This window comes from Anguilla rostrata, chromosome 5 (assembly GCF_018555375.3).
Source record: "Anguilla rostrata isolate EN2019 chromosome 5, ASM1855537v3, whole genome shotgun sequence".
Taxonomy (NCBI): Eukaryota; Metazoa; Chordata; class Actinopteri; order Anguilliformes; family Anguillidae; genus Anguilla; species Anguilla rostrata.
In genome coordinates this window covers 44,147,774-44,162,079 of record NC_057937.1, presented here as the reverse complement: position 1 = coordinate 44,162,079, position 14,306 = coordinate 44,147,774, and the positions used below count along the sequence as shown (strand labels likewise).

Below are 14,306 nucleotides of genomic sequence, written 5' to 3'. Positions count from 1 at the left end.
GTAAAGAGCAGAACCATCCTCATTTCATTACACCAGAGCAACTTGTCTAGTAGATCAGGTTCCTGGAGTCTGTCTGCATTAACTGCACAAGCAGTATGGCTGGTGGGCTTTGCTTGTCTTTCCCAAATTTATTGGCCCCATTGTACTGATGAGATGAGCTTGCAAATACAATAGAAAATACCACAGTAGGAGAAATTATAGAGGTGTAAACAAATAAACACTAAATAAAAAATAAACATTAATCACAATAAATTCATTATATAGTCTCGTAGAGAATTGTCCATGTATTTTTGTACTCACAAACGCATGCTCAAGAACTCTACTTCTTCAGGTGTATTTTTTAAATTGTGCCTTGGGGTAGCGTTTTATTCAATCTCCGGTATTATCATGAGGTATAATTCTAGGATATGGTGAAAAATAATGCATGAACATTTGTTTTTATGTTGGCTCGTTGAAATTGTCTCAGTTCTTCCATCAAAGTAACATCGAGGCCAATGCGGTATTACAGAGAATCCTCTTAATCATATGCAAATACTAAATCCTTTCTAGTTGTAAGTTTTTTTTATGACTCCTAAGCCGATGGTCGTATAATTCAGGAAGATTAAAACGTAAAGCTGCGGCATTTATTTTACATTAGGGGTTACTGAACTCTGACTTATTGTTTACCATTTTTGAAGGTGCACCCTCAATCTTGCTTTACTGTTGAGCACTGTTCATAGTACGATGTGCTGTAGGCTTTTTTCACTGTGCAGCAGGTTTTAAATAAGTAATGTCACCGTTTATAATAATTTTCTGCTCTTTTTTCCCGCAGCCTGATGCTATTTGCGAAGATCTGTGAGAAAACCGTTCTGAAGAGGGTTCTGAAGGAGCTGTGGAAGATCGTGCTGAACACGATCGAGAGCCAGATCGTCTTACCGCCGTTAACGGACCAGACTGTGAGTCATTTTCACTAGTACTACGGCCCCAATTCTCCTCAGCTTTAATTTTACATGAAGCTGTACACCCGACGGTTCCTACTCATTTACGTTAATCCTACTATATTTTCTCCAAATATGGCGCTGGGGTGGAAGCGGTGGCGGTGGCAGGTGGGGTTCTCTCATACGCTACCCAGAATTGATTATACATCTGAAATAGAACGTCTCGCTGATCCCCGAGACGGGGATTCCGTCAAGACCTGTTTCCGTTCATCTTGAGAAATAGGGCACCGTTATCTCTTTCCCGCACATGTCAGACACAGATGCAGCCGCTGCGTTCCGCTCCGGGTATTAAACATTCATAGAGCTCACCTGACTTTGTGAAGCCTCACTGCCAAAGTGAAATGCATATTACAGAAATTCATTCTTTGTACCGTACCAACATGGGCGGCATACACATTATTACGCATAGCCTGTTCATAAACTCTTATTTACTTATTTACAATTGACCATGTGTACGGAATGATAACAAGCTGCAGTTTCTGTCATTTGCAAAACTCGTTATGAATGTTTTTTGATATTTATTTGTTTATTTATTAAGTAGACTTATGGATATTGTTGGTTAGCGCTAAATAAGGCTTAACTTTTTCCCTGTATTTACCATATTCGATGTGGTAGTGTAGTACATTTCCACTGGCGGCCAGATGTCAGTCAGTAGCATTGGATTGCCTTAAATGCATATTCATGTGCCTCTTGTTGTCTTTAAACAGCAAGGAGCTCAGATGATTTTCAGCGCTGCAAAGGACTTGGGGCAGTTGTCCAAACTCAAGGTATGACTTGTCCATTGCTGACATCTGTCTTGCCATAGGGCCTGTCAATGACAAGCAGACAGATGATTCCACCCACCACCAAGAGTCCCATTCCCATTGTGATTCAGTGGGAATATATTCTGTCCAGATATATTTCTACTCAAATTGAGAGTATTCATCTGGTATTCTAAAAGTCTTCTGAGAATATACATTCCTTTTTAGTGATGTGTGTTTGTAAGCCTAATGTGCACTACATGGCCAAAAGTATGTGGAAACCCGACATCCAAAATTATGGCCATTAATATGGGGTTCATCCACCCTTCGTTGCTATGGCAACCTCCCCGCTTCTGGGAAGGCACTGATAAGGCCTGGCTTGCCGTTGGCTTTCCAACTGATCCCAAAGGTGTTGGATGGGGTTGAGGTCAGGACTCAGTGCAGGCCAGTCAAGTTTTCCACACCGTTCTGGAAAAAACCTTTCTATACGGACCTCGCTGTGTGCCTGAGGGCATTGTCATGCTGAAACAGGAAAGGGCCATCCCCAAAATGTTGGGTTAGCACATAATTGTCTAGAATGTCATTGTATGCTGTAGCATTAAAATTAGCCTTCACTGGAACTAAGGGGCCTAGCCCAAACCATGAAAAACAGCCCCAGACCAAGGGGTGTCCAGATACTTTTGGTCATATAGTGTTACAAAGCTGTTATGACTGGGTAAGATATGCCCATCCAAAAGTATAAACTGGCTGCTTTATTCAGAATGTTTCAAAATGAACATTTAAGTAAACTCAGCAAAATGTTATTTTGTATCTACAAAGATGTGTACAGACTACACAGCAGTCTACTGCTGATGATACATCTGAAAACTAGTTTTGGCTCAGGATGGACATTTTGAGGAAACAGGCACGAGTGAAGAAATATTCTGCTCTTCACAGATTGAATATTGACATTGCTGTCTGGCCTCTCTACTGCACAGCCAGACAAAAAATAAAATAGTGTGAATGAGTGTGACAGTAACATAGCAATATTAATAAGGTTTTCTACTACTTCACCATGCAGAAATGTGCTGCCTGCTTCTGCTCAATTTTTTGTGCATTGGTCACATTAGGCAGTGTTATTCCTGCTGCAGTGCATCGTGGGCCGGCCACTTGCCTCCTGTGATATAGTCCCTTGCTGAGCATCACTGTGCCAAACCGAAGCCACTTCACAGCTTAGCAGGTCTTATGCAGACAAATTTATATTACCAAGCCGCCCTTTCAAAGGACCTGATTCAGACCTCCAGCAGCGGAGTAATCTCTGCAATCTGGTGCCCTTTGCTGAAGCACTTAGATTCCCGTATGACCATAATAAAGCCCCAATCAGGATAATAGTGCCTAAAATTGTTTCAGATTGGACATTTTCTTCTGCCCTCCTGCCATTAATTCACAAGGCATTGGATTCCCTCCCATGCTATTTTTAGAGTCATGAAAGTATATTAAGTTTTCTATTACATTTAGGACATTAGGTGAAGCATTAAGAGGAAAAAATATGAATGTGGGGTAAACAGAGTATTTGTTGCTTGAGCATCCCTGCTTCCCACATTAAGCTAGAAATGATGTTGTGAGAGTAGGATATGACGTCTTACAACATTTGGTGTTTCTGTGCCTTTAAATCCATATGGAATTCTTCTTAATCCACAAGGCAATTAAGATGTTTTAAATGGTGTAATCCAATGGGACACAATCAAGAAACACAATAATTGTACATCCATTTTAATAAGTTGTGCATTTCAAACTCATTTCAAATACCCGTTTTTCAAAGTAAGGTGGTTTCATTTCATACAGTCTCACAGAACATGTCCAATAGTACATTTTATTTGTACTGAAAACCTTCACCCTCTCTCTCCAATTGTGTGCATCAGTTCTGCAGTTTTGCACTGAGTTACAATGATTGTCAAATAATCCACTCTCACACTGACATGTCAGGAATGAAATCTTTGCTGGATCACTGCTCTCAAAACAATAAACTTTGTTTCTGTCTTCTCTGCGAAAGTGCATACAATTGGTTCTATTGACATAAAAGTAAGGTTATCACAATTATATATTATAAGTAATACTGTATAAATATTGATGTCTCCCCCCTCCCCCCATTCCATAAACATTTATTTGGGCCCTTATATGACATAATTGAATCCAACGGTTGTAGTCAGTGAACCGAAATAGTTCCTTGCAGACATATCATAATCGGGACTTAATAGCAAGGCCAGTGGTTGCATCTTGACTTTAATAGAGCGTAATAGGGAGTCTTGGACTTTCCCAACCTCAGCCCTGTCACACCACATTCAACTAGAGTTAGCACCTAATCAATGAGCTTCGACAAAGCATTAAAACTGTTGTTTTGGAACTGATCTTTAATAATTGACCAATGAGACAGAGTAATCAATGAACAGCTTCTCTTGTATTAAACCTCTCTTTGACTGATTGAAAAAGGAAGTTGGATCACCATCCTCAGTACCTCCCCTGCACATGGCTGGAATATCAGAAGGCATTGTTGGCGCTCGCTTGTGCGATTGCGTAAAAGACAGACGAGACTGTTATATTGGCATGTTGCGTTCTGTCTTTGGGCCACCAACACATTGAATCGTGTCACAGGTAGTGCCTTTTCCAAAAGAGAACCAGGACATGTTAACTGAAAGGGCATGTTTTAAGACTGTTTAGCCATAAACTTTACCTATTTCTCTGTGTCGTGACGTCAAGTTTGAACCTCCTGCATCCCTTTGAGTTAACTTGCAAAATGTTGCAGACTGTTGGCAATATAAAACTGTTATATTTGCCTTATCCAGCGGCTGGTTTCTGGTGGGTAGCACAGAGCTGTGGATTAAAGACAGTTTGTTTTCTTTCTGTGCAGGAACATGTGACCAGAGAGGAGGCGCGGAGCCTGACCCCTCGGCAATGTGCAGCCATGGATTTAGTCCTTCCCACCATCAAGGTATCAATCCCCCATTCTCATCCTCCTCTGAATCACGCAGTGTATGCTCCATCTCCTGTGGCATAGGAGGGAGCAAAATTCTGCTGACGTCATTTTTTCTTCTGTTTTGTTAATTTAGCAGCTCCATTTCATGGTTAATAACTAGATACTGGGCCTGTATTTATTTATTTTTTACACCGCACTGTTTATTTCCCTTATATTTCCTTTCCCTTACTGATTATTTATTGATTTTTTTACTGTAGCCCATTCATTATCAGCCACCAAGGGTGTAACTTTAGGTTGAACTTTGGAGAGGTTGAGGTGAACATCCCTCTAGGTGGGGTCTGGGAGCATGCTCTCACGGAATTATTGTTTTTTGGCTATCATTGGCTATCAATTATTGGCTATCAAATGGCTCTTTCTGTATTAAAACTCATGTTTCATATATTAATGTATATGAATTTTGTATATGTATTTCATACTAATTTTCATGCTGCATCACAGGGTCTTTATATACCAAGAAGTGGGCAAACTGACCATGTCAGCAAGTTGTCACAGGCTAACATGACTAGTCCATAATAGTAATGTAGTGTAGTTCTGTAGGCCAGTTGAGCAGGTAGCCAGTGGTCTAATACTTACAGCTCCTAAAAAAGATATAAAACCTTATATCTTGCCTCCTCTTGCAATTGCTCTATATTAGGAATTTGAGAGAAAATAGATCATACTTTTTGCGGTGTATGGTCAGCACAACAGTTGATTGAGCGATATTACAAAGCTAACAAAAATAATCACTTGTTGTCTACTTTTATACACATTAAAACACCTAGAGTGAAACTTATCCTCATCCTAGCTAGATTACATTTATTAAACCAATACATCAAAAGATAAATTGAACACAAAGGCGTACCATTTTTCAACTCTCTTTAGTCCTCACCAACAATGACAGCTGCTATAAATGAAACTTTTCTACTTCTCCCTTCACAAATGAAGCTTGCCTGGGCACAACCAAGTTTTAGAATGTAGGAGGGACAGAGAGTTTCTTCACTAATGGGCATTAAATTGGAAAAAACATAACTTTTCTGTCAGAAAAATATTTTTTATTCATCATAACATTTTATTGTGGGTTTGTTCTGCCCAGTTATGATTACTGAAGGGGTTACCACCCCTTTATCCCCCATGGAGATTACACCCCTTGTCAGCCAACTACAGTGTCATGAAAAAGTATTTGCCCACTTCCTAATTTCCTCTATTGTTGAATATTTGTCTCTGTGGTTTCAGACTAAATGTAATATTAGACAAAGAGAACCTGAGTAAAAACAAAACACGTATTTAAAATTATTATTCAATATATTTAATCAAAAAGTTATCAAACACCCTAATTCACTTAATGTGAAAACCTAATTGCCCCCTTAAACTTTATAACTGGTTGTACCAGCAGCAATAACTGCAACCAAACTCTTCCTATAATTTGATTTCAGTCTTTCACATCACTGTGGATGATGTTTAGCCCACTCTTCTTTGCAGAACTTCTGTAATTCAGACAAACTGGTAGGTTTTCGAGCATGAACTGCTTGTTTCAGGTCCTGCCACAGTATCTCTATTAGGTTCAAGTCAGGACTTTGACTAGACCACTCCAAAATATTGTTTCTTCTCAGCCATTCAGATGTTGACTTGCTTTTGTATTTTGGATCATTGTCTTGCTGCATTACCCAATTATGCTTAAGCTTCAGCTCACGGACAGATGACCAGACATTCTCCTTAAGAATTTTGTAGTACCGAGCAGAATTCATGATTCCTTCAATAATGGCAAGTTGTACAGGTCCCAAGGCAGCAAAGCATGCCTACACCATCACACTACCATGTTTGATTGTCAGTATGATATTCTTACTGTGAAATGATGTATTTGCTTTGTGCCAGACATAATGTGACCTGTGTTGACCAAAAAGTTCCACTTTTGACTCATCTTTCCATAGAATATTATTCCAAAAGGCTTGGGGATTATCCAGGTGCTTTTTCACAAATATGAAATGAGCTTTGATATTTCTCTTGGTTAGCAGTGGTTTCTGCCTTGCAACTCTCCCATGAATCCCAGTTTTTACCAGTCTCTTTCTTATTGTGGAGTCATGAACACTGACCTTAGCTGAGGCTAGAGAGGCAGTTTTTTAGAGGTTCTTCTGGAATCTTTTGTGACTTTCTGGATGAGCTGTTGCTGTGTCCTTGGAGAAACACTTAAAAATTATTTAGAGGGAATTCCCCCTCTACACTTATGAATTCAGATGTCTCTATTTGACTTTGTTAGTGGATTATTCCGTCAGTATGGGAGAGGAACCACAATCAAGCATGTATATAAAATATAAGTTTTAATATGAAATAATCCAGAAAATAAACCAGTTTTGTTGTAATGCTGGATAAAGATACTGGCACAGAATGACACAATGCAATGCTACACATACAAGCTAATATGAAAAATGTGAAAAATAAGACATGAATGTATTTGTATTATGATTGTACATGTATCCACAAGGCTAGATGCTTTACTAATACAATTCTATACATGTCTGGTTAAGAGACAAACACTGGAATGGAATGGTATTATACAGTAGCTTATACAATCCGAGGTTATCACACAGCGTGAGGTCAATGTGGTGCATGGTTTGCAATGTGCAAACATTTGGTACTATGCCTCCACAATATGCAAAGAGGTTGTTAATCCACCCTGTGTCATCTGTAGCGTTAATCTTATAATTATGGGTGTCTGGTGTAAGGGATCTAGAGATTAGGAATGGTAAGTGGAAGAGTGTTGAAATGTTGAAAGTAACAGATGCAGGCTCAATTGGGAGTTCATGCAGAAATAGCATTTTATGCCCTCAGAGAGAGTACTGCAGAGAAACGACTTACGACTGCCCTATAAACTATTTCCTCATCTCTTCTGGAACTTCCCTTTGGAACCGTGGCATGGTGTGCTTGTAGAGACACTATGTGTTTTTTGTTTACTTCATTTCCTTTTGTCTAATATTACATTTGGTGTGACAAATATGCAATAATAGAGGAAATCAAGAAGGGGGCAAATACTTTTTCACAGCACTGTATGTATCCATGGTGATTACTTTTATTTATTTATTTATTTATTTACTCATTTATGAATTTATTTATTTATTTATTAATAACCTTATAGCAACAGTGTAATCACTTTCATTGTGCTCATTGTATAATAGCCTCACTTTTTGTGGGCCATAGCCGTACATAGTCGCCCCAACATAGGGGCGACATAGCTCAGGAGGTAAGACCGATTGTCTGGCAGTCGGAGGGTTGCCGGTTCAAACCCCGCCCTGGGCATGTCGAAGTGTCCTTGAGCAAGACACCTAACCCCTAACTCCTAACTGCTCTGGCGAATGAGAGGCATCAATTGTAAAGCGCTTTGGATAAAAGCGCTATATAAATGCAGTCCATTTACCGTATTAAACAGTTTGATTAATATTACCCCTTTTTTATAGTCATTTTTATTAAAAGCACACAAATCTATGGAGCTGCATTAGGGTTGATTTCATTCTGTGATACCACATTTTTATATCAGGCTTGTAACTGAGATGCACAAAGGAAAAAAGGCATGTTTCTGGGGCTTGACTGGTACAATGAGAGAGGAGTTAGTGTCTGCTGCACTACATGCAAAAGCTTCTCTACGCTGGCGCGGCGCGATGCCTCGTAGAATTTAATTGATTCTCGCGTCTCCAAGGAGACCACCTCCTAGCTGAGATCAGACATGATGTAGAAAGCCTTTCATCTGTATTCCAAGGAGAAGGCGCAATCATGAAAGTTAAGTAAAGCCTTAAGGAACATTTTTCCAGGCACCAAGCTAAACTGACTTCATGCTTGGCTTAATAAAACAGTTTTGTTTTTGCAATAACCGATACAATAGAAAAGCACAATTACCTCATGTGGAATCCATGCAGTTACAGAGCCCTGTGTTTGTGTTTGTGCATGCTTGTCTGAGTGGGGTAGAGAAATTGGGGAGGGGCAGTGTACTGCTGTTTTGTATGCAGTTATGTATGTGCTGTGTGTGTGTGTGTGTGTGTGTGTGTGTGTGTGTGTATGTGCGCGTGCGTGTGTGGTCTCCCTGGAAAGAAGTTTTTGTTCTGGTAATTGATAACATGCTACGATAAGCTGATAAGCTGATGGCAAGCTGTTTTGGATAAAAATATTTATTGGTTCGGCGGAAGTGATTTAAATTATATTTGGACAGAGATTTAAATTAATCCACTTTATCATAGGTGTGTGGTTTCATTCTTATAGAGGTTAAACAGTTGTTTTTATTCAGATATTTTTATGATAATTGGTGGTCACTAGAGAGAAATGAAACATGGAGCGATGCAGTTGGCAGTTGTGTATCGTCCCTGTGGATGGTCGATTATGCCAACTATGTGTCAAGCCTGGCAATACCCAGATTCAGTCTGAGACCATGGGGCTCATCATGCATTAGTGCAATTACTTGACAGAATGAGCCATCTAGCAGCCTAATATTCTGCCATTTTTATTAAATAAAAACTATTCTGAAAGAAAATCCCTTTATTCCTGAAATTTGGTATTCATTGGGAGAATTTGTTTTGATATTTTGACTATCAATTAACCTTGCTTTCCATTTTTCCACTTGCCTGGAGGAACTATGTGACCTATTCTTAAAGTTCACCAAAAAGCACTGCCAATTAGCGAAGGCCACTGCCAATATGAGCCCACTCTTTTTTAATGGAGCTCAGAACATTAGGACGTTTGAGAGAGGTCCAAGCATTTTGAAACACAAATAGCCACCTTACAGAATCTCACAGCTGTAGCATGTGTGCACACAGGTATAACCCTCATTCTCTCTTTCACTGAGCAGAATTATGGTTTTATAGCAGGCCGTTGCAAAATGATTCTGTGGTGCATTAGAAAAGTATCAATTGACACATCCACCTGGCAAATCAATACAGCATTGAATAGTCTGCAGAGACAAAGCCAGAAGGTAAACAACACAATTCATCAGCTGCTGAGAAAATTAATCTTCTGATGAAATCCCAGCCAAGAGAAAGCAATTATCTTATTTTTCTCAAATTACGGGATCCGTTTGCAAGATATAATTGTCGGGGCTTTGGTGGAGGGTTAAGCAGCTGTCTTGAAAATGACACGGGTCTAGACAGCATTTTAATAGGCCCTTGCCCCCTGCCCCTTTCTTGCGTCTTTGTGGACCAATGGTAGTGGAGGAGACGAGGAGAAGCCTGACAGAATATCACCCTCCTGTTTGAGAGGATGGCAAGGGGAGCAGTGCTTGACATTAGGCAAACCTCATCTGTCTTAATAACTCAGCATACAATTTTTTCCCCTCACTTCCTTTCTGCTGATTCCAGCAATCTATTACATTCCCTGGAGTAAATATGTTAATAATAGAAGATTTCTTTTTATAAGATGTAATGTGTGGAATGTCAGCCTCAAGTTAATGTAAAAACTGAGGAATTTTATTTTTCAATTCTCTGCTGTCATTCCCGATTCTGGAGTCTTGCAAGGCTGAACATATATTTATAAATCATGAGTTTGAGTGTGCGTGTGTGTGTGTGTGTGTGTGTGTGTGTGTGCACGCGCGTGTGTGAAGGGGGGGCATTAGAGCGTATTGTATGTATACGCTTGAATGAAGGTACAATGTGTGAACATTTGTTTGCTATATTGCATGTATGTATGAATGCACTGCAAATTTAAATACACATTTTGAAATAAATACACAAACATTTTTCCCACAGCAATATTTCCATGCTGGAGGAAACGGCCTGAAAAGATCATTCCTTGAGAAGAGCCCAGATCTGAAGTCACTGAAATACGCTCTTAGCCTTTACACACAACCTACAGATGCCTTGATTAAGAAGTATATATGCACCCAGACCTCTCAAGGTAAGGTTCATACAAGCGGTTTATTGTTTTGTGTTTTTACATGTTCATGAGTGACATTTTACAGCAGGCCATAATTTTGCCCATAGATACATTTTTAGTAATTTAAGCAACATATTTTGTCTGAAGGATACTCTTTACATCCCTCTCAAACAGCTCTTGGACATCCCTGTATAAAAAAGAAATATTTATTCCGCAATCCATTACAGTACATGCCAAATTCTTCTTGAACTTCAAAATGTGTCTTTATTTTATTAAGTATCCCCATTCTGGCCACAGTAAGTCTTGCAGAAATCCGGGGGCATTGCAGGCTATTTGTTGATGTGCGAAAATGTTATTTGCTGTACTATGAACAACGGAGCTCCCCGGAAACTAAATTCTGTTTCTCCTGATCTGGTCTTTTTACATCACTGATTAATCTAAGGATAGGGCTTTTGTGTGTGATTATGTGTCCGTGTTTATATAGGCTTTGTAGTGAAAATGGTTTACTTGATGTTGGCCGGGATTCAATCGACAGTTTGTCTTAGTCTTTGCAAACACGCTTTGGCAAGGTAAATTTGGCTGAACTTCGCAAACAATGTTTTTTAGAGCATGTCGTATGTGTATGTGTTCATATTGTCATTAATGATGTCATTCTAGATTCGTGTTAAGCAGAACCTTTTCATTTTAAAAGACATTGAGAAGCACATTGCTTAGCTGAAAATAAAATGTCTTTATGGATGTGCACCTTGCTTACTGCACACTGCGATGAGACGGTATTTGGGACAGGGTCACAACGTGGTTCATTCACAGGTATATAGGGTAGAGTACAGAAAGCCCTTGGTTCCTCTAAGGAGCAAAGGCCATCGACGAAAGTCCTCCATTTGATTTGGTTTCCATTCGTCAATGTTTCTGTAAGTTGTTTACGGGGTAGGGTAGTCAGCCCAACGCCCAGCCCCCAGCCTGTGTGGTTTGGTTGAACCTGCCAGGGGTATAAACACCCTCAAGCTGAGCCCTCAGGGTTGTAGGAGTACACAAGCCTCTCCACTGCAGTAAGGTTACAGTCCAGGAGAGGCAATAGTGGTTTAGCCTGTCCAAAATGAATTATTTGTATTTTTCAGTGCTGATAATGAGTCCAGTGTGGAGTTTGAGTTGGTTTTTTCAGTTTTTATCAATTCAGCATTGCTAATAAATTCAGCATGGAGTCTGTTTGTGTTTCTGTTTGTGTCAGTTCAGCGTTGGCAATGAATCCAGTATGGATAAGTGGTGTGTGAGATGGGATTCTGAGTCTGTTGGGAACAGGGTCTAACCTAACATCCAACTCACCCTCCCACCCCCCACCCTCGAAGAAATCCAGTAAAGCAGAATGTCCCGCTCGAGCTGCGGTATTGATTCTGTCTCCGAGAAATAAATGACCTACATTGGAAGCCTAACAGAAGACCTAATCCCTGAGGATTTATTGAAGATGCATACATTTGAAAGTTGGCAATGTCTCTCAGCATGCAGTCCTCTTTCTCTCCCTCATTTTGTGTGTTTCATCAGCACAATTATTTCCTCTCTGCAGCCTGTCTCCTGTCTCCGGGCGCTGCTTTTTGCCCACATGTGTAGTTAAAGAAGTCTCCCTCTCTGTGCAGTCATGTCGGTCACCATAGTAAAAGTGCAGACCTCTGAACTGCTCCCTTGCTTGACTTTTACTGACCCACTTAAATTAAGATCTCTTTAAATATAAACCTTATATATAATATTATTCAGCAGGAGATGGGAATTCTACATTCAACCAAGTCAAACATACCCCCGAGAGCACTGGAGCTTTGATTCCTTGGTAATCGAGACAGATGTTCCTTGGTAATCAGGACAGATTTTCTTTCCTTCCAAAAAACATGCTCAGTGTTTTGGTTAAGTCTTATTTAATTGCAATGTCCAATTCTACATTTCGAATCATAAACGATGGGGCGCACGGAGTGATTTAATTGAATATGTTGTAAGTATAATTATTGTGGCAGTCAAAGGATGTTATGGTAATAAATCTTGCTCAGTTTCAGATGGTGATGTTTGATCAAGGGCGCCATTATTTACTCTCATTAATCATCTAGACTTGTGACAAGATGTTAAGGGCTAAATAAACGCATGGCGCAACTACTGTTCCTCCCCTCTTGCCTCAACATATATATATAAATTGTCAACCATTATTACTTGGTGAAATATTTATAGAATATATACATAATATACATTAACAAATAGGTTTTATTTGTTTGTTTTAACATTAGCCCATATCCACAGTGGCATATTATACAGATTTTGTGTATATATATCGATTATATATGGCTAATGTTGGTACCCACTACCTTGGGTTTAATTAGGAATCTCTGAAGTTGAACTTGCCTGAGCCTTTTATTCCTTATCACTCACAAGCTGGCAGTCTGTCTTATAGGAAAACCACAAACTCCCTGAAGCACAAGATTGTGTACACAATTAGAGGGAGACACACACGCTTCATGCTCTGCGACTGTTTTATTCCCCAGAAACCCCCTCCCCTATTATCACTCTTGCAAGTAAAACATGCACTACAACTCCTACAGCCCCAGCCCCACCCCCACCCCCACCCCTTCTACACAAAAACATAGGATAGCAGTAGCATGAATAACAACAGGAAGCCACCAGGGACTAGGACCCAAAATAGTTTCCATATCATGCTCCTTAACCAGCTGCCAGCATTTTTTGGCAGGGGGGACTCTTGTTATGGCTCTCCAGGCCATCTCAGACTTTAAAGACTACTGAAGACAACTTTGAAGACAACTGAGTGTAAAACTAGAACCAGCCCTGCAGGAGTAGATCTCATATCTGAGTCAAAGAGAACATACTCCACTCTAATGTTGTCTTAAGCACTATAAAAATTGATACCTTTTAGGTTTCTTTGAGAAGTAAACTCAATCAAGTTCCACAAAGGGCACTTTTCTGAACTGTTTGCCTTGATGGCTTTTGACAACCTGTCAAATACACACTAGTTGGACTGAAATGTTTTTTGTGTTTTCCATGCTGGACCAGCAGAGCAGTGTGTAAGAAAGGCACCTGCATGTTTGATTATCAAATGGGACAAAAGGGTAACCTCCACAGAAATATGCAGTAGACATCGTCCATAAATTCAATACTGTTCAGACATGAATTCCTAGGAATAGTCCAAACCACAAGTATTGGTGATGGCACAGGACAAACCACAAAGGTCTTTTAATTTATTGTGACAGCTCCGTCAATTACAGCGCACTATAGGGGCAAACACTTGAAAGGAAGCTCCGCTCTAGCCCACTTCCTGTTCTTTATCATTACTTTACAACGTATGTAAGACGCACAGAAATAATCTATTGATCTGCACAAAGAAACAGAATTACATTTTCTTTGAAGCTCCGTCACGGTCAAGTGCATTGTGAAAAGATTCTAAATCTTTTGCATTAGCACTGCATTTTCTTGTTCAATAGTCAAAATAGACTATCCGGCATTTGTCATTTATCTGATTTTAAACATGGCAGCGGTAGCATATACTACAGAGTCTGTTTATTGAAAAAAATGGCAAGATGGTCCCGATTTTATTCACTGCAGTCTTCTACTATCAGCTATTTTAGTTGCAGTCCACCCCCATGGTATTAAATAATACTGGGCACTGAGAAGGTGTACAGAATACTGATATTAAAACAAAAAAGTATAGGGTCTTAGTGTTTGTAACAAGTGGCAATTATGTCTCCACAGCAAGAAAACTGA

The 14,306-nt window shown here is 39.7% G+C and overlaps 1 protein-coding gene across 1 annotated transcript in view; it reads left to right on the top strand.

The window, feature by feature from the left end:
* LOC135255363 (protein unc-13 homolog C-like) overlaps positions 1-14,306 on the top strand; it is a 100,464-nt gene that overhangs the window by 82,098 nt on the left and 4,060 nt on the right. Inside the window, exons 26-29 of the mRNA XM_064336441.1 lie at positions 812-935; positions 1,685-1,744; positions 4,605-4,685; positions 10,430-10,577. Of these exons, the coding sequence (XP_064192511.1) occupies positions 812-935; positions 1,685-1,744; positions 4,605-4,685; positions 10,430-10,577 (413 nt within the window). The remainder of the gene's footprint in view (positions 1-811; positions 936-1,684; positions 1,745-4,604; positions 4,686-10,429; positions 10,578-14,306) is intronic.